This window comes from Equus przewalskii, chromosome X (assembly GCF_037783145.1).
Source record: "Equus przewalskii isolate Varuska chromosome X, EquPr2, whole genome shotgun sequence".
Lineage (NCBI taxonomy): Eukaryota > Metazoa > Chordata > Mammalia > Perissodactyla > Equidae > Equus > Equus przewalskii.
The window spans coordinates 93,647,942-93,674,610 of record NC_091863.1 but is presented as its reverse complement, the minus strand read 5'-3'; the positions used below and the strand labels follow the sequence as shown (position 1 = coordinate 93,674,610).

General features: G+C 35.3%; 1 protein-coding gene and 1 long non-coding RNA gene across 2 annotated transcripts; one reads left to right on the top strand and one right to left on the bottom strand.

Annotated features, from left to right (window-relative positions):
• Nucleotides 1-46: 46 nt before the first annotated feature.
• Nucleotides 47-25,066, bottom strand: SLC6A14 (solute carrier family 6 member 14). Its single transcript, XM_008524475.2, has 14 exons — nucleotides 24,723-25,066; nucleotides 23,602-23,767; nucleotides 20,514-20,645; nucleotides 19,084-19,245; nucleotides 18,138-18,276; nucleotides 16,859-16,991; nucleotides 15,102-15,242; nucleotides 10,651-10,879; nucleotides 8,503-8,628; nucleotides 7,167-7,285; nucleotides 6,276-6,375; nucleotides 5,905-6,014; nucleotides 3,550-3,717; nucleotides 47-2,499 (listed from the first exon to the last, which is right to left on the bottom strand). The coding sequence occupies exons 1-14, from the start codon at nucleotides 24,768-24,770 to the stop codon at nucleotides 2,353-2,355; spliced, it is 1,920 nt and encodes a 639-aa protein (XP_008522697.1). The 5' UTR covers nucleotides 24,771-25,066; the 3' UTR covers nucleotides 47-2,352.
• Nucleotides 5,328-13,905, top strand: LOC139081190 (uncharacterized). The gene is made up of 2 exons (XR_011536311.1): nucleotides 5,328-5,392; nucleotides 13,701-13,905. It is a non-coding gene; the product is annotated as an uncharacterized lncRNA (long non-coding RNA).
• Nucleotides 25,067-26,669: the final 1,603 nt, after the last annotated feature.

Here is a 26,669-nt window from a genome sequence, read left to right as displayed (position 1 = left end):
GGTACAAAATCCAGACATTTATCAACTTACTCATTTAAGGAACTGATTACATGTTGCTAAAATATAGTTTATTGGGGAAGGAATAAAAGTACAATGGGGGGGAAAAGTTTCTTTTAAAAAAATAAGCTACAGTAAAAATAATACAGTTGAGATACAGTGTTTTGATTTCACTTAAGTGTGAAAAAACAGTTTTCTCTAGTGGTTTACAGAGCAATACTGCAAATGTCTCCAAGTTTGCATTAAAGTCAATGGGATTTGATGAGACTTTTTCCATTATGCAGAATACTCTTTCTTACCATTGTTGAATCTCTGTACTAATAATAACAGTTATCATGGAGCACCCTAAAATATACCAGGCACACTGTTAAGATCTGTGCTTTACAAATACTTGTGAAGATAGTCACACAAACTCTTAACTACTCTTTGTGGTCAGCTCTTGAAGGATATTTCTTCCCATCACCCCCCACCACCAACAACTAGATATTATTTTATTAGAAATGTGCCTAAATCTTCCCTGAATTGCCAGAGTCACCTATAGAAAATTGCATGCATTTGTCTATTTGTTGAAAAATCTGTACCTCAAACAGCACCAAAATATAATGGTAGAATACATGTAATATGGATTAAAATTAAAATGTATTTCTAAGTTCTCATCAGCCATCTATTTCAAATAATATTTTACAAAATACAGTATAACAGGAATTACCAATCTGTTGAAATTCACTAACAGCATTTGACCTACCCTCAAAGAAAACCCTCAAGATATCTAACACGAGTTCATCTTATATATATGCATATAACTCACTGAGATTGTTCACTTACAGGCCTACCTGTTTATCTACCTTCATGTCCCCAAAGTAAATTACCAGGATAAATTAAAGGAATACCTTAACCTCTTACTTCTTTACTCTTTGATCAAAAGGAAGAGGAAAATGAATTTAAAATGTCTAAGACATTAAGGCTTAAGATGACTCCTTGTATTCCTCACTCACCAAGAACTAAAAGCCAGCAGTAGTGTATGTGGTTCTTAAACTTTTTTGAGTCACAGATCCCTTTGATATTCTGATGAAAACTATGGACTCTCTCCTTAGAAAAATGCCTGTACACATACACATAGAAAAATATTACATGGAAATTCAGTTTCATACATTCTCTGAAGCCCAGGTTAAGAACCTTGAGAATAGCTGAAAAGCTTCTTACATCTTTAGGCAATGTTCATCATCCTGGGCCATTTCAACCAATTGTCAATAATATATAATCAATGTATAAACGTAGTGGTGATATAATATGTTTTCATTATATTTTTTAAGGAAACTGGGACATAGGATGTTCTAATTTGGCTACCTTATTCTTGACAAGTTTATCTCCTATAAGTATGTAAATAAGTTATCACCTGTAGGTAGTAACTTATTTAAATAAGACAGTTATTTTACTTGATCTATTAACTGTATATCACAATCATAAAATCTTAGATTTGATTGAAGCCATTTCCTCAGTATTTTGTTCCGTGTTCTATTTGAAATTAAACCTAGATTTCAGAGGGTATAATGAACTCCTCCTAATTTTGTGATACATAATAGAAATTAGATGGGTCATATTTTTCTTCCAAATACAACCTCAGGAAGACATTATATGGGCAAAGAAGTAGTACTCAAAGCTTCTGAATTCTGTTTCCTAGGTTTATCACTTACTGGCCAAAGGATCCTTACTAATTACTAGTCATAGAATCCTTATTTTTCTGTCTTATTTCATGATTTGTAAATTAAGAACATGACCACTAAGTCCACATAGAAAAAGTCATAAATGCGTGAAGTTTTTAGACATATTTGGATCTAAAGTATTAAATTATAGTTGTATTATATGCACAGTCCATTTTCTCCATATATATGGCATTTCTAACTAAATGAAACCTTCAGTTTTAATGCTTTCTTTTAAATACACTGATTTATTTTCCCTAGCTTTATGAAAAAGATTATGCACTAAGAAAATATAAGCAAATAGTATTTTAAAACTTGTATAATAGAAAACATAACTATTTTCTAAATAACCAGCTCAAAATAAAGTCTTAAATATATTAGAAAAATATGGTAATATTTACAAAAATGGAGTGTGAAATAGAGACAGCTATTTATGTGTTAGACAGATAATCTAAAAAGAGATATAATAATCACATTGCCAACATTAGTAAATTCACATTTTTGTATTACATTCCTGCTTAAATGGGAAAAAAACTTACACTATTATGAACATAGTATATACATTTTTCTACTCAATTAACATACAAATAAATAAAGTTTTCCTCTATTCTAAAATGATCACATTATACAACCATATCTTTTTAAAAATTAGATCTCATTCGGGTTTACTGCTGCCACTAACAGTAGGTATTTCATGGTCAGTCTCTGTTTTGGGGTCTGCCATGTCTTTATATCTCTCCCCACGATGTCGTTCTAGATACGGACCCCAGTTGGAAGCTGGTCTGCAGCAGCTTACAATGCGCTGAAAAGTGAAAAAGAAAAAAAGCTTGTCTTAGAACTTAAAGTGCTACAATCTGTAAACAATTAGGCATCAAACTATATTTTCATTTTAGAATGTTGTTTCCTTGCTAAAATGAAAATTTTGCTAAAAAATGAAATAAAAAACCATAAAAAAGTAAAAAGCGATTATCTAAATTCTTAATACACAGTCTACCAAAAAATGATACTCAAATTTAACTAATTATTAATAGAAATGTATTAACTACAAAACCAAAATAACTGAGTATGTAAATGATTTCAAAAGAAAGTACATGAGTCCAGTTGAACAACAGCGTCATTCCATGTGCTTTCACTGAATTTTCAAACGTTTCTGTCCTGGCTTTAGGGTGAAGGTTAGGGAAGGGTCTAAACCAGTGTATACCTGGGAGCTTTCAAGGAGCAAAGAAAGGGAGCTCCAGGGTTGAACCATTGATCTAGAGCCATTCTTGAATGGGCTTGGGAATTTGTTTAAAATCTGTCTCCAGAGCCCACCTTGTCATTGTCCTAGTGAAGGGTCTTAATGAACTCTCTATCCGTAGGCCTCCACGGAAGATGGATTACTCAGGGTCTACACTGGGTTCAAGATAATTTACCAGGCTTTTGCAAGTCTAAATACACTATTAAGACATGTACTATAACTAGACAAAGTTGTAGAAGTGAAGATTACAGATATAAGCAAAAGACGTTTGCTTTGTGTCATCTTCAGGGACAACTCAGCACAAGTGTAGCTATCATAACTTTTATGTGCTAAGCACTCTAACAGGGCCTGAGAATACAGCAACAAGCAAGACAAGACCTCCTTAAAGGAGCTTATAGTCTAGCACAGGGAGACGCACAAATCTATATAGAATATAATACAATGTTATGCACATACTAACAGATGATTCTATCAGGTATAGCAGTTGCCTACAAGATAAGAGTGATTAATTTGGTCTTATGTTCGTAATCTCATATTACCACCATATGAGTAAATTAATCTTCATCTTGACAAATACTTTATAAAGTATAAATAATATTAATTTAATGTGCTTACTTGAAAGATGTTTCCTTTAGCTTGAATTATTTTTACAGTAGCCATAATTGGAATCCAGATAATGCAGAAAATAATCATACACCAGCCTAGAGCAACTGCCCAGTCAGGGTATGGGATTTTGGCATAATCAGGTCTATGAAATTTCACCAGGGACCAGACCAAAATTGCCTGTGAAGGTAAGATAGGAAACGAGAACGCTAAAGTTTAGGCTTTATTGCGCTAATGATTTCAATTGCACTAATTATTACCAAGTCGATTCCATTCCTTACAAATAACTTATCAAAAGCAATTAAAATGAAAATACATTCAGACAATTAACATAGTCAGGTAACTAGCCAGAAGGTAACAGCACTAAATGAACCAATCTAAATAACTTGTATTTGGCTTTGAATAGATTCTTCCAAAATTAGCACCTCCATATATTTATAAAAGATACAAATACTTTTCCAATATGTATTTCAATGAAATACTTTACCATAAAATATATCAGATTGAAAGTAAAATAATATCTGAAATGTTTTGTTATTGAACTTTTAACTTTCATTTATAATAGCGTGGTTTTATTCTATGCCGGAAATCAGCCAGCGAATCAATTCATTCAATGAGAGTGTAAAGTACACTTTAGTGAACATGCTTGGCTCCTTGCCTAGCAATTGTTTTTATTATTTCCCACTGTATGGAGCACCCCTTGCCCCACACCCAAAACACTCGTGCATTCACACGCACTACTGATACATATTTACCAAAGCACACTTCACTTCCAGCCTCTTATTGAGGAAAAAAACAAGCGCAATGCATGTTTGGGTAAAACAGTGAAATCTGAATCTTAAAGATGAAAACACTTTAAGGCCAAGTTTAAAAAAAAAAATGTTTTTAAGAAGCTGACTAGACACATTACAGCATTAAAACTAATTATTTCGAAATCTGTAAAGCAAACAAAACAAACAAGAACCAAAAATCACCTAGTAGTTCCTCTAGATTTAGCCTTGTTGTACTAAAATCAATGAGAATATAGAATGTAAGAATCTTTATGAAAGATATTTAAGCTTAATTTTAGAATTACATAGATTAATTCCATTAATTAAATTTAATTATAGTAGTTTAAATGTATTTCACAATTACTATAATTTTACATATCTACAGAGAATGGATAAGGGATAGTGGAGTCTAATATACATGACTTTATACAAAATAGATGATAATGTGTATCATGTAATGTTTAATACCTTTGCATTTTAAAGTAAGTCCAGTTGTGCGACCTATGCATTTAATGAAAACTAGCTAGCTAAAAACTCTAGTTACATGTTATAAGTTGATAAGGGGCTTATTTTATTACAGAGACCTGTCAAATGAGGAAAACAATATTTAGTAACACTGTCAAAGTCATTTAGCAAGAGTATGGAGCATCCAAATATTTTAATTCAGCGCATCCACTCTCAAACTGCTCACTACTTGAAACTGACCTTTTACTGCTGAAAAATAAACCTAACAGCCTCTAAAAACCAACAAACATGATACCTCAAATGTGAAGCAAATTCTAGATCAAATTACTTAATGGCCTTCTCTAGGAAAACCTTGAAATCATGGAGGCAGTGAAAACCAAAAGGCATCCTCTGTGAAGCTTTGCCACCGCCCCACTCCCACCATCATCTCTAGTCAATAGGAATTCTCCATCCCATTAAGTGTTTATTTGGGGATTCAGCCATTTACTGTCCTGAACTGTATTTTAAAGATATCATGTCTGTATGTCACGCGTCTCCAGTAAGACATCTTTTGCTTTCCCTCAGCTCCAAATAGCACCAATTGCTGAATTTAACATTCACTAGTGCCTCTATTGACACAGGTGAGTTTCTTTTAGTAATTTCTATTACTAAGTACTTCCCATAAAGAGAAACAGTACGCTTAAAATCTGAGTGTTGTTTCTTAGCAATTAGTATATTTAGAATGAATTCTTTGAAGGAAGAGTCTGAGTCTTATGTACCTTTGTATTTTCTGTACCTAGCAGAGAGTTAACAACGTTGTAGATGGCCCAGCATATTTTGTAGGGAATAAGCAAATGAATGATTTATTTTTATTCTTTGATAATTTTTAACTCTAGATATCTTTTAAGTCTATAGGAGTCTTTATTTTCTCAAATGATACATGTTTAAACCTATGGCCTCAAAAATAACACTGCGAAAGCATTTTAATTTAGGCAACTAGGAGGCGCCAGTCATAAAGCAAAAGTTGAAAATCATTCATTTGTGATATTAGTCTGTTTATTGTCTCCAGTGTGACTTATTCTTCAAGTTCATCTTAGAAATGTTTAAATATATATATTATTGATACCAAGTTCATGGCAATATTAATACTTACAATCAAAAGGATAGGTGTAATGACAAACCAGCAAGTTCTCCACCATAGCCAGAATATCCACCTTTTTGCTCCAATCATCATTTCTATATCTTCAATGAATCTGTTCCCACCTAAAAAAAACAGCAACAAAGAGTGCACTCAGCCCTTGCTCATATTTTCCTCCGTTAATCATTCTGGCCCCAAATTATCTTTCTATGTCTAATCATTTTCTTAGGCTACAGCAATGAGGCATATATCTTTAGCTACATTTTATTCATAATATAATTTTACCCAGTTACATTATACTTTACTATTTTAGTAACCATAATGAAAAGGAATCAAACTAAGTTATTTTAATAAAATGTGTAGATAATTCTGTAGTCACTATTTACCATAAATCCAGACGATTCCTACTATTTCCAGTATAGCTGCAATCAAAATGCCCCATCCAGCACAGAAGTGGTCAATCAGATGAACCCAGTAAATTCCAGCCTGCCAAAAAAAATCAATTACTTCTAAGTAAATTTTTAATTGTTTTTATGATTGATAAAGGGTTCAAATCGAATCTGTTAATTTGATTTTAACATATGCTCCCTGGTTTCACCTCTGCGAAAATGTGAAAAGGAATGTTTTCAAATGTAAACACAAATGTGGCTTTAAATATCTCAGAAAGGATGCAGTTACCTTTCATTCTATTCTATGTCACTGCAAAAAGAATAAGCATTTAGAATGGCTGATTATCAAAATTGTATGCAGTGTTTGTGTGTTCTGTCATAACTGCCAAGAAACATATAGTGTATGTTTAAAATCTAGAACTTTGAGCCAGCCCCGCGGCCGAGTGGTTAAGTTCGAGCGCTCAGCTTCAGTGGCCCAGGGTTTCTCGGGTTCAAATCCTAAGCACGGACATGGCACCACTCATCAGGCCATGCTGAGGCGGCGTCCCACATGCCACAACTGGAAGGACCCACAGCTAAAAATGCACAGCTACGTACCGGTGGGCTTTGGGAGAAAAAGGAAAAAATAAATAATTTTTTAAAACATCTCTAACTTTATTGTAACTGCTGAAATTGTCCATTATTTGTCCTCCTTCCCCTCTGCAAAGTATACTTACTATCAAAATTGTGCTATAATGAGAAAGCAATTTGGGCTGAAACTCAGAAAACCTTGATCCAATTCAGACTTGGACTTGTCACTAAACAGCTTCTTAAACTTTGGTTTCCTTATTTAAATTCTAAAGTACGTTTCAACTAATATTTTGTATATGAAAAAATACTATATTATACCTGAGTCACACAGACGAGGCCAAGAAGAAACAAAACCAAGCAGCAACCCAGAGTTATGGGAACCCTCATCTTCTTCATCACTTTGGGAAATAAATCTTGAATCGTTGTTGTAATCGTCTCTTCAGAAGGGGAAAAAGATGACATATGTCAATTTATTTGCCAATCAGTTTAATTACAGAATTCATTCAACTTCTATTAATCAAATTTACAAATATAAGTTGAGGATATACTCTGGGCCCTATTCCTTGCTTTTAAAAATCCATAGGGTCCTTTCTCTTGGCAGTCACATCTTGTCAGTTCTGATAAAAGTCAAATGTTTCTTTATTTGTTGTTTTTAGTCTGTTTTGTAAAGTTTTTCATTGTTAGCAACTATAAGGTAACAGATTCCCTGAGGGCTGAAGTAGTTTGAAAGAGGGTCATAAGAAGGGAAGAATTCTAGTGGAACTTTTAAATAAGGTGAATATTTGAATAAATGGCATAGAGATAGAAAGACCTCCTAGGTTTAAGAAATAAATGTGTTCATGAAACAGGGTAATGGCTAAAAGCAGAAGGATGTGTAAGTCAAAGGATTAAGAAACATGTTTGGAACTTTTGAGAGCTTTGAAAGTCAGCTAGAGGAGGCTGGACTTTACCCTGTAAACACTAAACAATTAAAATGTTTTATGTGAGAGAGAGAGATGATGCAAACTGTTCCAGAGTTTCTAGGTGTGTACCCTAGGGGAAATCCCTATGTGTACTTAGAGCCATGCACAAGAATAGTCATTGCAGTAGTATGTGTAATAAAAAAAATTGGAAATAATCCAAATGCCCATCATTATAGCAACAGATTGTGAATTAACTAGATCTATATGCCCATGTGTCAACATAGATTCATAATACATGTAAAAAAACAACTGTCAGAATGATATGTATGCCATGAAACTTCACATTTATGTGAAATTTTAAAAAGTTATATTTATGGATACGTATAAAATGTATACAAACATGGACTGAATAACATACATAATCCATGGTGACGGTTGCTTCTAGGAAGGAAGAAATGTGAATTGCATCAGGGAGAGAACCATAGGGGACTTCAACTGTTCATCCGTAACAGTTTATTTTTCTAAAAAGTATCTAAGGCAAATATGATGAAATTTTAATATTTGTTCCTTTTGGGTGTCTGGTACATGAGAACTTTGTATTTTTCCATATTTAAAACTTAAAAATTTTCAGAAAGACCATTCTGAGAGTAAAAGCTAGAGGGGGCAACAAGAGTAAGAAAAGGATGCTTTTAAATAGAGGAAATATGAGTGAAATGTAAGAGGGGCGTACTAACACTGGAAGTGTTACTTACCGATGGAAGCAAACTGAGAGTCGAGACCCAAAGTCAAAAGCATGAAGAAAAATAAGATGGACCAAAATGGCCCACCTGGGAGTTGGGCTAGAGCTTCTGGATAAGCAATGAATGCCAAATCAAAACCTACGAAAAATGTATGGTATTTTAATTTAAATTAATTGCCAAGAAAATTCACATATTTGGACATTTTCAAAATAAGATACTAGAAAAATCGCATTTTAATTTGGGAACTTAATCCATTATATAGAATCTTTAGCAACTATTTCACTTTCACTTTAAAAAATATTTAACTTAGTTCTTCTACGATGTGAATATGTGACATGAATTAAGCTAGTGAGATAAATTTTGTGAATGGTACATTTTTCACATAAGAAATCTTAACTATTTCAATGATTTTGTTTAACTGGTTTCATTTTTTTTGTAATTAATGAGGAATAACAACTGTCTTAAACTCCAGAAACCTAAATTAGGTCACCTTGTCTTAGCCTAGAAATTCTAAAAGAATTACGCTATCAAGAAAGATACGTTCATAGAACTAACTTTTTAGAATTCAACTCTGTCTCCAAATGTTTACCCAGAATCACTATATGTAATGCCATTTTAATTAGTATATAGATACCTACAAAATTGTATGTAATGAAACTACAAATGGAATCTTATTTTCTATTTGATATATGTTACCTTTAGAGATACATTTTTAAAAAAATTTCAACTGTATTATGTGATACTTAGTTTTATATATTTTAAGTTTCTCCAACCTCCCAGATGACTAACCTAAGATTCAGGAGAATTAGCTTCTAGCCTAGGCTCCGTCACTTCCTAATTATTTGATCTTCTGCGAGACATAACACTTCAGTGCATCCATCTACTCCTCTGTAAATGAGAAGCCGGACACTAGATGATCTCCGAGGTCCCTTCTAGTCCTAACATTCTATTCTCATTCATCAGTCTGTCCATCAAATGATACTAACCATAAATAAAAATTTAATGAGGAATTCCTACTTGAAAGGGGCCTAGAATTCTTTTCCTAAGACTCTTTAGTCAGATAATTAAGCATCCCGAGCTAATGTCTTTAAAGTTAGGAAGTTCTTTAATCAGATTCCTTTAAAACTAGACACAGCTGTACATTCAAATGTGTCACAAAAGTCATTTGAGTCACACAAAGTCACACAAATGTGACTAAGTGATTTGAGTTTCTATTTATATGATATTGATTTTTTTGATTGATTCAGTATTGATATGATACTGAATTTTAAAAATTCAGACCTAATACTGTGATTGTATATAGAAGAATTTATATATATGTATATAGTCTCTCATATGTTGATATATATATGAATATTCACATGTATATATATGTGTTTGTGTGTTTTGTTGTTGTTGTTAGTGTCGTCTAGTCAATTCTGACTCCTGGTGACCCTGTGGACAGCAAAACAGACCCTGCCTGATCTTTTTGCACTATCCTCTCCCCTTCTGGCCCTGTATCAGACAGTGCTCCACTGCTGTTCTTAGGGTTTTCATGGCCAATTTTTGGGGAAGCGGGTGGCCAGGTCCTTCTTCCTAGTCTGTCGTATTCTGGCAGCTCTGCTGAAACCTGTCCACCATGGGTGACCCTGCTGGTATTTGAAATACCAATGGCATAGCTTTCAGCATTCCAGCAACACGCAGCCACCACAGTATGACAACCAACAGATGACTAGTGTGGTTCCCTGACCAGAAAAAGAACTCGGGCCAAGATGGTGAGAGCGCCGAATCTTAACTACTAGACCACAGGGCTGGCTATATACGTGTGTGTGCATATGTGTGTGTGTGTGTCATACACAAATTAAATTAAGATAATGCACGTAAAGTACTTAGCATGATGCCTGATACTTGTAATTGTGCAGTAAGTAGTTCATATTAAGGACTAAAGAAAATTCAGAAAAAAATTATTTTTAAACAATTGTTCCCTAATATAGTCTTGTTTTCTCAGATCATCTACGAATTATTACATCATTAAAACAACCAAATTATATAAGATGAAATGAAAAAGAAAATGCAATACCCTAAATCTTGAGTGCTTTAAGTAAATTGCTATAAAATATATTAGTGTTTCTTAAATGAGCTACATTGAATTAATCAAAGTTAATATATAGCATTACATACCTGATTTTACAACTTGAGAGACTTCTTTTCCAGATATATGAGCCATGTGTCCCAATATAGAAAAAATAGCGAATCCAGCAAACACACTGGTGAGGCAGTTTGTCAAACAAACTACAATGGCATCTGAGAAGCAGTTGTTGTTGAACTTATTATAAGATGATAGAGCAACTAAGCCACCCCAAGCCACGGAAAGGGAGTAAAATATCTGAGTGGCAGCATCTTTCCAAACCTATGAGAGAAAATAATTTAATGTTTAAAAACATTCACTCTTAATTTTTCATTTGTATAAAATATTTCACATACACACATGAGTAAATAATATAAATAACAATGAAATAAACACCCAGGTACTCACTACTCAGCTTAAGAAATAAAATGTTGCCAGTCTTTTAAAGCCTTCATGTGCCCCTTCCTGATCATATCACCTTCCAACCTCCAGTGCTAACTATCATACTGACTTTTGTATTTATCATTTCCTGTTTTTCTTTATATTTTTACTCCATAAATATGTAAACCTAAACAATATGGCATTTAGCTTTGCATGTTTTTTAGTTTATAGAAAGGTTTTCTTTTCTTTCTTTCTTCTTTTTTTTTTTTTTTTTTGGATGAGGAAGATTGGCCCTGGGCTAACATCTATCACCAGTCTTCCTCTTTTTGCTTGAGAAAGATTGTCACTGAGCTAACATCTGTGCCAATCTTCATCTATTTTTAGTATGTGGGACACCACCACAGCATGGCTTGATGAACGATGTGTAGGTCCATGCCCAGGATCTGAACCTGCAAACACTGGGCTGCCAAGACGAAGGGCATGAACTTCACCACCACACCACTGGGCTGGCCCCTAGAAAACTTTTCTTAGTACATTTAAACTTATACAACTCATCTTTTTCATTCAGTATTGTATGAGATTTATCTGTTATCAATTTGAACTGTATGAAATTTCAATTTTGCAAGTCAAAAATGAAAGGATTTAGGCAAATTCATATGGTTCAATAATATATGTGTAGTTTTGAACATTTTTTTCACTGCTGTATTGCTCGCTGTGTATACCACAGTTTATCCTGTATCTTCTTGATGGGCATTTAGATTGTCTAGTATTTTGCTATTAGAAACATTGTAGCTGTGGGGATTCTTGTGCATGTCCTCTCGTACCGAGTTGTGGAACTGTGATGTGAAAGAGTAATGCATCTGCTCTTTTACTAAATACTGCCTTGTTATTCTCCAAAGTGGTTATATCACTTTGCACTCCCACCAGCTGCGTAGGAGAGTCCCCGTTCCTCCACGTCCTTGCCAACATTGGTCAGAAGGTTTAATGTGGTCCAATCTAGTGGCTGTGAAATGAGAGTTTTGATTAGTCTAATTATAAGGTTTAGCATGTTTGTGTGTTTTTATATTCCATATTTTCTTTTCTGTGTAATTCCTGTTCGTGTCTTTTGCCAATTTTTTGTTTGGGTTATTTGTCTTATTTGATCTCTAGGCATTCGTTATGTAATTTGGATTCTAACCCTTTGTCTATTATATATGTTACAGTTTTCTCCTGATTTGTGACTTATTTTTTTCACCTCTTAATATTGTGTCTTTTGATGAACCAAAGATTTTGTTGTTGTTTTAATGTAGCTGAAGGTGTCCATCTTTGCTTTTATGTATTGTCCTTGATTTCTCTGACTTAAAAAAAAATCCTTAGCCCAAGGTCGTAAAAGATAATATCCTGTTATTTTTTTCTAAAAGATTTAAAGTTTTTCTTATATTGTTAAGATTTCAATTCACCTAAAATTGATATTGAGCATATTAAATTGGAAATCCCAATTCATTTTTTTCTAAATGGAATATCAGTTGGATATCAATTATATCGATTGGGTGGTCCGTCGTTTCCCCATTGATCTGCATTGCCACCTCTGCCACATATCAAGTTTCATATGTTCACGAATCTATTTCTGAGATTACTATGCTGTTCCACTGGTCTATATGTCTATACCTATGCTAACACCACATTATTTTAATTACTATAGCATTATAATATTCTTTCATATCTGATAGGATAAATCTTTCTCACTTTCTCAGAATCACCTTGTTTTTTCACCTTTTTCTCTTTCACATAAATTTGTTTTTTTAAAGATTGGCACCTGAGCTAACAACTGTTGCCAATCTTCTTTTTTTGTTTTAAAGATTGGCACCTGAGCTAACAACTGTTGCCAATCTTCTTTTTTTTTCTGCTTTTTCTCCCCAAATCCCCCCAGTACATAGTTGTGTATTTTAGTTGTGGGTCCTTCTAGTTGAGGCATGTGGGACGCCGGCTCAACGTGGCCTGATGAGCGGTGCCACGTCCGCACCCAGGATCCGAACCAGCAAAACCCTGGGCCAAGATGCACAAACTGGTTGTGTGAACTTAACTAAATATGAATCTGTCTGGCTCTCAGTTCCATCACTATAAAATGAGAGAGTTAGTAAAATAATCACTGAAGACCCCTCTGTCTATAAATTTGTATGGTTCTCTACTCTTCTAGAGATATCAATAGAGTTCAGATATTCAAAGAAAAGGAAAGGAAAAAACATATACTTACGATCCTATGCTTAGAATATGGATTGAGAGAAATAAAAATATCTAAGAAAAAAATCTCATTGCCAGCAAACCCAAAGAAGGAGTGGAGGTGATGTTTGTGCTGGGGTGGGGAGGTGGGAAGATTAAGATTAAATTATATTTTTCATAAGGAGCGTTAGATGTAGCTCTGATGTTTTAAAGATAATAGAGACACCAAAACACAGACCAATATAAAATAGTCATATAAAGTTTTCAGGATCGTTTCAAGGAACTATAAAGCCCAGGTGATCTGAGGCTTGTGAAAGCCACTTAAAGAATATCAAAGCAGCTTTTCAACTGTGCTCAAAGTTATGAGGTTTGAGGAAAATGGAGAGTCCACTTCTTAGAAAAATTATTGCATCTACAATAATATAACAGCAATAATTGAAATAATTGTGTGCTCACATTTATAAAACAGTTTACCATTTCAAAAGTGCGTTAACATATTTTATCTTGTTTAATAACCTAACAGAGAGAAGATGATGAATCCCAACTTCCATTCTATTTGTTTCTTATTCATCATCGAAAATGGTCTTCCAGTTGGGAAGAGATTAACAAACAAGGTTAAAAGATCTGAGGCCCTAAATAAATGAAGAAATAAACTGATAGCTTGTGGACACATCAAAGTTTGTTAATCTCCCAGACTAAAATAATAAAAGTTCATAGTTCTAAAATAATTTAGGGTTGTTGCCGTTAATTATTGGATGAAAATTATTTGGGCACAAGAATGGCAACCAAAGGCCAGAGATTGGCATCTCAATTTTCAAAAAGGTAAAGGGTGTATTTCCACTACTAATAACTATTAAATTTGACTTGCTTACCAGAAAAGTTCTATAACAAATAGTTAATATAATTACAAATATACCAATTACATATTATAATTATATTATTAGTTATAATATAATTATATTAATTACTATAATCTTATAATTAACATGATTATAAATATTTAGAAAATAGCAATGCTGGAAATTAGCATGAGTTCCACAAAGAATAACATAGCAAACTAAAACTAACATCCATTTTGGATAGCACTGCTAGTATTGTAGATAATATTAACATAGTGTTTCTTGATTTCAACATAAGATTGTGGGGTTTTAGCTGACCAGGAGCTTCATGTGTGCCAAGAATGTGATGTCACTACTAAAAAAGTGAAAGCATCCTTAGGCTGTATCAATAGAAGCATCGTATATAGAGTACGTTTACTGTTACTGCTCTCTGCGGTCAAAATTGTAAAAGATTTTATGTACCCCTGAGACAGACAGCCATTATCTGGAGATGGACTAAAGTTAAAAGAGGGTTACCCAATTCATATTCATGGCATTTGTTTATGTTTCTGGTACAAGTAACAGTTTTATTTATGGAGTACTTTATCCATTTCAAATTTGGGTTTTAAATTCGTACTCCATTAGGCAAAAGTTGATCTTACTTTTGGGATATTAACTTTTGAAGACAATTAGAATATATATTAGACCATTAAACTTTCAACTGTAATCTTTAAATCTGCTATGAGTTTATCCAATAAGTCACATAGTCCTAGTCATCAATTTGCAGGTATTCATGCATGAAATATGCTTTTTCACATTAATAAGCCCCAAATCATTTTGGTCAAATAGAATCAGTTATGTGAATAAAATGACTTTGAAAATACAATTGCTAAAAATGATTATCTCACTTCCAACAAGAGTGCATTAGTGTCACGCTAAATAGCTAAATCAGACATCCTAGTGGACAGAACTACACTAATACATTTAGCTGCATATTCTTTTTCAAGGTACTACATTATGACACTCTTAAATGCAACCAAAAATCGTCTGTACTTGCTTTTGAGGTTTCTCTCCTCAGATAATTTGAAATCTAAATTAAGTCTTACCTCAGCTTCCCTAAGTTTTGTAAAATTTGACTGTGCTCCTATGTAGTATGAAATGCCTTTTGATGCACCCTCCAGAGTTGCGCCTCGTATTAACAGGATGAGTAGAACAACATAGGGGAAAATAGCTGTAAAATATACCACCTACCAAGAAAAACAACCGAAAGTTAATGTATTTTTTTTAAATCATACTATATGATTGTATACAAAGTTATTAGCCAGTTGAGATTAGTAAAATAAAGTACTATAGATTTCATAAGGTTATTAATAAGTCTGACGATACCAATACCAAAGTTGCCGTCATTTCCTCTTTCTGTTCTCACCCCTCTCAAATGATCCATTTTCACAACACACCGCTGTATGAAGCGACATTGCCCAGGTCTTCGTGTTGTAAATACACCATACGTCCACAGTGCTAACTTGGAATCTAGATGAAGTGCTTTCCTAAATGTATCCTTATAAATATCTGAGGGGACTGAAGAGCACCTGTTGGTAAATTACTGCACTGAAATGGAAAGTGAAATGATTTTAAACCCTGCAATGGTAAGTATATACTCAGTCCCCAAAGAGAAGGAAAATAATCTCCTGGTAGATGTCAAATCCCAGGAAAGTTGGTTAAAGTGGATACCGGACACTTGCTATTATTACCCTTCAAGCAACCGTTAAGGGAGTTTGATAGCACACATACACGTGGACTGCTTGTGTCCTAGATAACCCGTGGTTCCAGATGAGTAGGCTGCCTTTGAGGCTGGCTTTTCATTAATGTGGATGATTTCTTTGATCCGTAGATGTCCTAAGTTTGATAATATGCCCAAGGAGACGATTTAAACAAGTCATCCAGAGACCAATAAAAATTAATTGCCTGGGCAAATGGCCTTTAATGGATCCTTTCAATATTAACGTCAAAAAGGAACCAAGGGTTTCCAAAATGTGCAAGTGAAACAGTATTTTGGAAAGTTTCTACTCCCTTTGTGACGTTCACAGTATTTTTGTGATCTAACAGCATGTCTCATTACAATTTAACATTAACTGAGTGTGCTAGATATTGTACCAGGAATACGAAGACAGTATCCACAGCTATTCCTGTCCTCCATCTTTGAGAAATGTCAGTCTAGTAGTTACAAACACATAAACATTCACTTTTCTGAGTACTGTTCAGCTGCTCCCAGAAAAAATTTCATGTTTTTCTCTGAAATTTCCATGATGCTCTCTGAATGTTTAAAAAATAAAACAATGAAGTGGGAAAATATGTTTTTCAGAAGAGGACTCTTAGCTGAGAGAGAGGGCTCTGAGTCAATTTTGGCAAGCTTTAAGGGAACGATTGCATAGTTTATTTTTTTCTCTCTCTCCAACTGAGGGAATCCTGACACTATTACCCTATATAACAAAGATCCAGACTTTCCAAACCAAACATTGCAATATGTAGTTCCATTTGAGACGCTTATTTATAGAGTAAGATAAAAAAAATTAAAAATTTGTCCTCCAGTTTTAAAATGCTGTATCACCTAGAAGGGTCCAAGTTTTGAGTAATTGTACAACTCTGGGACTAGTTTTTGCTTGTTTTGTTCTATTTTTAACAATAGAGTGATCTTATGTGATCTTAGAGTGGTTCTTAGAGCTAGGCTGCCAACTTAGAAAGGTTTTCACACATTTGAATCTTCCCATTATAGAAAAAGTATGCATTTGATAAACGCTTGACATTGAACTACAATGAAGTTAGAAAACAGCTACATCACTATCTAACGTGATTTTCAAATTACCTTGCCAGAAGACTTGATTCCTTTGAATAGCGCTGCTCCAACTATGAGCCAAGCCAGAAGAAGACAAAGTGCTAAATACCACACAATTACCCCAGTTTCATCCATTCCACTTGACCGTTGGAGTGCCACTTTACTGAAAACACATAAGACCTTTGATGAACACAGAGTCACTTAATACATTGAATTTTGTAATATCTTTCATCCCGGGGCAAGCTGCATGAGTATTTTATCTTATTAAAACATCAACGTCATGTGAGCCTTTTATTGATACTACTGATAGTTCAGTGAAAAGCCAGGCTCTGAAGTTTAGGGTTAACTGCAGCCAATTCAAAATTCCAAACCCTACAATAAAAGATGTACTGATTCCTTTAGCTATGACCTTTCCCTAATATTTCAAAGCTTTTTTATGTAAAGAAATTAACCTTACATCAGATTATTTCATTTTACTCAGTACAGTATTTTTTCTCAAGTTACAACGATGGAGAAAACATTTAAAATTGTATTAAGTATTTTCTTATTTATCATACTCGTAGTTACCATCAAACTTAAGTGGTCCCATTATTTATACCTTTTTCAAAGGCTTTCTGTAAAATTTCATGATATTCACTAAAGACATGCATAGATCTAGGATTTTAGTTCTTAGCTTGATGTTTGGGAACATTTCAAGATCCGAGTTTTAAAAGGGTCACCCAGAACATGAATATGTAAATGAGGAAGAACTCATTACAGCAAAAGACAAGGAAGTTAGGTAAGGGTAAAGGATAGGTATACAGTAAGGAGAGTAAAGAGAGATCACTTAAAATTACTAAAAGTAAATATAATCCAAATTATCTACTTTTAACATATAATGACAATTATAAGTAAAATGAATAAGGAATTGCAGTGTTAAATAGCAATTTTGTCCCAAATATTGCTCATCACCCAACTGTTTATCATTAGAACTTGCTCATTATAGTCTAAATCTTGAATATTTTTTCTTCAAAGCAATACCTCAATGTATAGTTAATAAGCACTAAATAAATCATTACTGAGAGTGTTGTGCCCATTTAATAACTAATTTATAAACAACAATTGGTTGACTATGAGTAATTTTACAGGTTACCTGCTACTATTCACACAGGATCGGTAAACATTTGAGTCAAATGAAATATAATTTGCTCTGATCCCCCTTTTTTTCTACTTATGCGAGTTAAAAAAAGAGTTGATCAATATTATATTGTTGTTTATAAAAACTTCTTAATAACATCTGCTCAAGAAGTAGACCCTCTAGAGTACTTACTTCCAATATTGTTCACTGGGAAGCTGCCCTGGCTGATAAACTTCACTTCCATTGACGCAGGTAAAATTGTTGGTGTCTACCCAGGTTTTGTTCATTTGGATGATCTCTCCTAGTTTTATACTTACGTTACAGTGAGTTACTAAAAATTATAAAAAAGAACACACACAAACATGTAGTTATTTTTAGAGGAGTATTTTCCTGGAAAAAAGCTTTAGTGGTAAAATACTTAAAGTACTGTCTAAATTGTCACTTGGTGAAGGTGAAGCAGAAATCGTACAAATAGAATAAGCCATGGACATTCAGCATCTTAAGTCTTCTCTACTACAAAGCTGGAGGAGAATATGAAAATCTCTGCCCTTTGAAACTGTGATTATATTTATAGGAACAACAGCTATAGAGTAGCAATCATTTCAGTTGGGGTTTAGCGCTCTGAAGAACTTTTAGTATGTGGACTGATTTAACCTATATAGATAAATGGCACCTTTGTATTCCTAAGAAGCATTAAATCTTTATCACTTTATCCTGTGATCTACATAGGCAATCCCAGTGGTAGTAGTCTCCAATATTGATGCTACATTATCCCAAAGATTAGCAACATGTGGCACAGACAACACCCGCTGTCTCCTGAAACACACTACTGCTATCATGCATAGTGCTTTTCTCTCTTTATCACTTTCCTATTTTCTTCATTCCCTCCTGCCATGACTTAGACCTGCAAGAAGTACTCCTAGTTCTGGTTTAGCCTTACTGGCTGCCCTCAGAAATTAATTGCATTCAACAATTTTCAGGTTATACATGCTTTATTTTGCTTTCTTCAATAACCTATGGCTCACTTAAAGTGCACCTAAATTGGTTAGAAAATGATTTAACCCTTTAAGCTTATTAGAAAATATAAAAGGATGATGTAGAGTTAATAATATTTTTTAAATAAATAAATGAATTTTACCTATAGGCGATCTGCTACAGTTTGCATCCGCCCAATAGGAGCAATTTTTCCACGGTAGTTCACTTTGGAAAGAAGCAAACATGTAGTAAAGACTATAGGCAATTATGACATTGTAATAGATTGTCACAAAAATGGATATCAGGACCATTGTAATTCCCACACCTGGAAAAGAGAACAATTGACATAAAAAAACAAGTGAAATTTCTTTTGCTAATTCATAAAAAAGCTACATCTCAATTTCCACAAAATCTATTTTAAAATGAGAAGGCCGTTTCCAACAACTTTTTCCTTTTTCTGGGGGGGAGGAGGCGGGACTGCTGTCTGAGTAGCTTTCTTCTCAAATTTAAAATTATTTTGAAGATTGGCTTTCTGAGACAGTTGTTTAGTTAGAAAAAGGTACTAAGATCAAGAACAGAAGACCTATATTCATCCATGAAATTCACGTAAGGGAAAACCCATGTCCGTACTCTTTCTTATTGTCTGTAAATTCTTGTCAGAGTCGGTACTATTCTTAAAAAAAAAAAAAAAAAAAAAAAAAAAAACTATTCAAAGCTCATATCCTATTGACTCACTGACCAACACTCACATCTTCATCTGTAAACCAACATTTTGACAAGTAGAAGTTAAAGCCTCTGAATTAATGTCCTGAAAGTATAGTGTACAACATTTCTACAAGTACATGTAAAGAAAATTCAATAATTCAGTAACAATCTGAATTTAAACTTCCTAAGTTTAAGTTAGTAGTTTCAAAGTGAAGTTTAGCGTACTAAATATAACTCCTATGCTTAAGACTAGCTTTTGACGTAGCTTCCTTAATATTCCAGCACAATAGTCTATTCACTTCACTATAAATTTATTTTTGATGTTGCATTGAGGCTTTTGCAAATAGTTTTCAGCAGCTAACACATACCAAAATGATATTTAATCTTCAGACAGAAAGCCTGTTTGATGTTTAATAACAATCAAGGCATTTTTTAAAACTTTACCAGTGTCCTAGTCTATTAGGAGCATCCAAGAAAAAATAATGACCTGCCCTTCAACCTTTCTGAATGAGGCATGGTAAAAGATATGCAAAAGCAAGAGGACAAAGACTGCATATGAAGTAGAAAAAAGCCAGGGCCATGAAGTTAATGCACAACAGGACTATGTGCCAAGAGAATTTAAAAGATGAAAACAGGAGAACAATGACAGCCTTACAACTCTCTTTAATATCTTTCCTAAACCCTTCCATATCTGCAGCCCAAGATAAACAGAAATAAAAATTAACATTTGATGTTTAAATTCTACAGTGGCAAATATTCAGAAAAACAATATATGCTTCTTTGCCTTTAACATATCCAAATTTTAAACATTTTTCTTCCACGTAGTGAGGACAGCTATATGCATGAATAGAAGAATTCACACAATAAGGAAAACATTTTAATACCAACCTTGAAACAATGGAAGAATCCTCCAAATTGAAACTGGACCTAAGCTAGCAAATTGTCCCAGTGAACACTCTAGGAAGAACAAGGGTAAACCAGCCAATGCTAGCATAATCGCATAAGGTATCAAGAAGGCACCTAGAAAATGAAAAAAAGGATCAAAGCACTATTATATCCCAAAATCTTGACGGCACTTTGACAACCAGCATAACGTTTTGAAAGCGTTCTAATATAGTATAGTGGCGTCAGAGAGTACTGGGTTCAGGCCCCAAATTTACTACTTTCTGTGGGAAAGTGGTTGATTCTCTAAACCTTGGATTCCTCATCTATGAAAAGGGGATGCTAGTATTACCTAACGAGGTTATTGTGATTATTAAAAACAATAGCCTATAAAAAGCAATCCAGAGTTGAATGATCACAGGCTTTGGAGCCAGGTAGACCTAGGTTTATATTCTGACTCCACCATTTACTAGTTATGTGACCTGCGACAATTTACCCAATTTCTGAACCTTGGGCTCCTCATAAGTGGGGAGAACAATACCAACTCCTCAGTTTGTGGTACATTTTCAATTATAGAGCCTATGTGAAGACACTTGGCAAAATGGCAGGCACATAGTATGCTCAAAGTTAATTTCCCTCCTTTCTCCTTTAAAATTGAATGGTCTACTTTTAAGACTTAGGTTGAAAATACTAAATGTGGTTTAGAATGACAGTTATTGCAGTTAAGTTTATTATTCTCCAAATAGTCATAAGGATCTTCACTCAATAAGAAATCTATTGTTTTTGTTAAAAGTATCTGAACTTTTGAGATACATCCAGAGTTAACTTTCAATGTCATAGGAACTAATTCTCCTACATTTGGATTATCCAGGCCCCTTTTTGTTGTTTTTTTCTTAACTTTTATTATTTTACGTTTTTTCTGCCCAGTTTTGGGGCATAATATTGCTCATTAGAACCTTCACCAGATTGTAGGTAGAAGAAGGGACAGAATACTGAATTTATTGATCAAGTATTCTAGAAGTCTTAGCAAAGTTTAATAAGAAAATGTGGGGATCGGTGGATAAAAATGGGCATATTACATTTTTTCCTCATGTATTTTTCGTATTATGGTACTGGAACATCATATCTTGGAATTACATTTTTTACAACCCTCAAAATATTGTCTACTAAAAATAGTGAGACAACAAAGTACTTGTTGTGTACAAGTCACTAGTCACTGGAACATAAGGACAAATATGTTTTTATAGATGTTGCAATGTACATACCATAATTACTATGACTAATAGAAGTTTAAGGTCTACCAATGATAAATATGAAGAAAAAGTAATACAAAATATCCCTACTTAAGTACAACAATAAGCAAAGTTTTACTAGCCCAGTGTGAATAGATTTTCTGAAAAAAATTATTTTCCTCATTGTTATATAGGGCTTTTTACCCCTTATATAATTTCATTATTAATAACAGCCGTAATTGGTAAGTTGTTAATACAATACGGTGGTCCCAAATTGTTGCTATGTCTACACAGGACCTCAATGTGACACTTCTCTTTCATAAACTGTTAAAAAGAGTCTGTAGATAAAAACGGTTCCAGATTTTAGCAATAATTTTTCAAATCTGACCATATTTTAAAATCTGATCTAACATCTGACAAATTTGAATTTCATGTTCCTCTTCTACCCTTGAGCAAAAGAAAAAGAAGCAATTGAGAGAGCCTAGATCATCCATTACAAATGATGTGATCTTTAAAAACTGAGAGCTGATATAACATATAAATTTTTTGAGGAAATGGTGAAAGAGACAGTATACAATAAATAATACTATTTTGTTTCAGTTATATTTAAAAATTCTCTGTTAAACCGAGTTTAATGTAGTTCCTGGAAACCTATGGCAACTACTGGGCCTGTGAATAACATCAAGTCACATGGAATTTCTTGTTCTAGACCTGAACACAAGAGGCTGGAGGGGAGCCTGAATGCTCCGCTTCACTACACTGGACCTGAGGACATAGACACCAAACAGATTGTGATTCTTGACTCATTTTCCAGCTCAAACTTTTACCAAACGTGTGACTAAATGATATAGGCTTTAGAGAGGGAAATTCACACCACCGACACTTAAAGTATTTGATAAACAGAGCTCCGTTCTTAAGTCTCTGAAGGCCGGGATGAATGTTGTAATGCAACCAATTAACAAGGAATATAAGATTGAAATATCACCACATAAAATCCTATTGTATCAAGAAAAATAATTAGAGTGGCACAGTTTCACTGGCACCCAATTATGAAATGTAAGGGCATGTCATCTCCACACTTCTAATGGAATCTGTAATTTCAAGTAAATAAAATATGGTGTAAGTGAAAAGTTGTTTCGACATTACTAGAGAATTGTGCAATGCATTTTGTTTCCCTTTGTGTGTCATCTCAGAGTTATTTTTTTCTCCTTGCTCTATTCGAGTCTCCCTTAATGATCTATGAGGTATAAACAGTATTATTTTGCAGAAATTAAACACTAAGCCTTGAACTAAACTCGGTTGCATTTTAGAAGGATCTAGATGTTGACATGGTCAATCCAATTTGGAATACGTGTAACTGAATATTGCAGCTCAAAATCCTAAACGTTTAATTACTCTTTAATCAAGTCCTTCCGCACTTAAATTTCAAAAATGTACTGCCTTATTCTATTTAGGCAAACAATTTATTTGAGCTTCTTATTAGAACTAGAATTTCCTGCCTTTTGCTTAGCTTCAGCTATCAAATAAGCAAAATACAACTTGAGTCTGAACAGATTTTCATAGGAACACGTATAAATTAAGAGTACATCGTAGTGGAAGATTACATGGGCTCTCAAATCAGAAGCTCAGAAGTGTTAAATATACAACTTTTATGAAGTTTATATCTGAGCATTTTGTGAAGCCAGCTTCCTAACTTGAGCTAGCAACTTATAATCTACTAATAAATGCAGTAAGCTTATTTCCCATCGTCCCACTAACCCAAACTATCATATACCTTTCCTCAGTTCTTAAAATATTCTCGGAGTCCATACAGCACCCCACTTAAAACTGGAGGGGAAAAAAGCATGTATGTGGGGAAATACCTCCTCCATTGGTGTAGGTCAAATATGGGAATCTCCACACGTTTCCCAGGCCCACTGCGTATCCAACCATAGACAGAAGATAATCTGATTTTTTGGACCAGTTACCACGGTCCTGATTCTCATCATTTTCACCAACATGGAAATTCTCAGATGAAGCCGTCACTTTCTGGAGAAGGAAAAAATATTGACAGCTTGTCTCTCTACTATTAAAAGTTCCACAGAAGCATAATTTCACAAATCCATAGAGTGACAGTGAGAGAGACAGAGAGAGAGAGAATGAACCCTGAAAACTGTAGCCAAGGGGAGCATTTTCCAAGGCTGGGAAGATTTCTGCTAATGGCTGCTTTTACTTTGCAACATTTACTCCTTGAATTGAAGAAAGCTCTGTGAGTGGATATTTTTACTACTTCAGCAGATTATCCAAATTTTGGTGGAAAGGTTACATGCCGCACCCAGCGTGAAGGCCAAATGAAAGTGGACAAATAAGTCTTAAATATGAATTAGGTAAAATCAACACTCTCGAGATTGTAGGAGATCCTTGAGAAGAGAATCAAATATAGCTTCTTCTAAAAAAAAGGTAGAATTCATAGGCTCCTTTTCCTATAGGCTTGGCTGTTTGCATTTAAGGGATGGTTATCTTCTCTCCCTATTTTGGAGAGTAAAATCAGTGCTTTTCTAAAAGCCACAGGGTAATATTCAGAGACAAATTCTCCTGTCCCACCAGGTGGAGCAGCTCTCCCTCCGATTCAGAGGGGAGGGTTCTCTCCCAACCTGTTAGCTGCTCTGCAGCTGGGCTACAGAGGGGTTCTTCAGGTCAGATAAGGACAGTGCATTTTTGCATTTCCCTCCAGCATACGGACGGTCTGGAAGGGGACGGAAAACAAAATTTTGTGGCCACACTCAAGACAGAGGATGAGGTGACCCTAAGTCTTCTAGCTCCCGAGTAAGAGCTGTTCTACTTTTTCTCTACTCTAAAGGGACATCTCAGGCACACTTGAAGGCAGCTCAACAGAAATGTGAAGAACAAAGAACAGCCGCTGAAAAGAAAAATTGACACTTGTCTCCCCTTAAGTTTTCCCTCCCCAGTCCCTCCACACCACCCACAGCTCCCAGACTCCTACCTCCTTCCTTCTCCAATTGAAGAAGCTCGGGCACTTCAACTTGTCCATGGTTCACTCACTCACTCTGCTTGCTCCGCCTTGTCTCGCAGTCTGGCTGAGCTTGACTGGTGGCAGGTGCACTCTCCCCGTTGCTACCTGCCAGAGTGAGCCACCTTGCCCGGGGTGGGACCATTTATGGAGGGAAGCTCTCCCCTCCCCCTGACAGGCGCCCTGTCGTGTCAATTACCGGAAGAGACCAAAGTGAGGCTCTGGTTTTTCCCCAGGTAAGCTGGCATGTAGCAATCACCTGCCCCGGGAAAGGGCTGGGCTGTGAGAGAGCGGAGCAGCCTGAGCCGAGAATGACTGACAGCCTTTGACTCAGAGCCATGCAGGTGCCTTCGCAATCTCACCTCCTTTCCTGGGTTCCCTGCTTCCTCCTAACCTCCTCTCTGAGTCTGGTCTCTGTCCTGGGGCCAAGTGCTGATCTCCACTGGTGCTGGAGAGGGGAAGGGCACGGTCTGTGGGGCCCATTCTGTTCCCCAAGATTCTCCTGAACAGATCGTGCCGTCCTGGGCCCTGGGATTTCCAGAAGTTTTGACCCTCACTAGAAAGCACTTGATCCCCTGGGGCAAACGCTGCTGCCAGAGGGAAAGCTCCAGAATTGGGCACCTTGAAAAGCAGCCAGCTGAGATAAGATTACTCAGCTGGCTCTGCCTGAAAAGAGTAACTTTGAGCCTAAGTCTCAGGCACCTTTCTCAGCCTTCAGGACAGCACTGCCTTTTACAGGGATTGCTTTGTGTAGTATTTCAAAGAAGCCAGACAAAAACAAATTATTAAGCAGGTTTATGGGAAATTCTAACCCTAACAAAGGACTCCACTTTGCAAGAAAGGTGAGGCCTAGAAAGTGAACTATGGGGAAGCATCCCAGCTTGGCCAGAGAGGAAAGCATGATTATAATGCTGCTTACCAATGGAGCACATCTTCATCAGAAAACTCAAAGGATTTAAACTCAATGTGACCAGGTGAAAGATGGTGGTTGTTCTAGGAAACACAGTACAAATCAGCGCATACAGAGGAGCTGGCAGAGAGCCAAATTCTGTACCCTATGTGCTGCTCTTTTGTTCTCCATTGACCGACATAAACTTTCCATTCGCAACAGCAGTATGCCCTGGGGAATCTGGGCAGGTAAGGCAGAGGAAAGTCCATGAGGTTACTGAGAAGGTAGAAAGGAGAAAGCATCAATAAGCTTCATCTAACTTCGTTTTGAACATAGCACAGGCTGGTGGTGTGTACGCGTGTGTGTGTATGTGTGTGCGCCTATTAGTATTACAGATCTTTCTCAACTTAGGATGGAGTTAGGTCCCGCTAAACCCATTGTGAGCTGAAAATATCCCCCAAACATTCCGAAAAATGCATTTAATACACCTAACCTACCAAACGCCATAGCTTAGCCTAGCCTACCTTAAATGTGCTCAGAACACTTGCAGTTAGTCTACAGTTGGACAAAATCACCCAGCAGAAAGCCTATTTTATAATAAAGTGTTGACTATCTCATGGATTATTGAGTACTGTACTAAAAGCGAAAAACAGAAGGGCTGTCTGGGTCCAGAATGGCTGTCAGGGTATCTATCGGTAGTTTACCCTCTTGACCACGTGGCTGACAGGAGCTGTGCTCACTGCCGCTGCCCAGCATCACAAGAGAGGATCGTATGCATATCACTAGCCCAGGAAAAGAGCAAAATTCAGAATGCGAAGTACAGTTTCTACCGAATGTGTATCACTTTCACACCATGATAAAGTGGAAAAATCTTAAGTCAAACAATCGTAAGTTGAGGACCACCTATATATACTTCTGGTATGCCCTAAGGGCTAAAATGAAGGAGTGATTAGCCTGTCTCAGACATAAAAGAGAGGAGAGGAAGAGGGACTTATAAACCTCTTTATCAAAGGATGAGCTGAAAGCAAATG

Bases quoted from the DNA above. Each gene is read 5' to 3' on its own strand.
- SLC6A14 (XM_008524475.2), bottom strand. From the start codon at position 24,770: ATGGACAAGTTGAAGTGCCCGAGCTTCTTCAATTGGAGAAGGAAGGAG. The intron at 6,376-7,166 runs GTATAATATAGT...TTTTTTTGGCAG, and splicing joins GCCTCGTCTGTGTGACTCAG to GCTGGAATTTACTGGGTTCA. The intron at 2,500-3,549 runs GTAAGCACATTA...TTCACTTTTCAG, and splicing joins CTAAAGGAAACATCTTTCAA to CGCATTGTAAGCTGCTGCAG.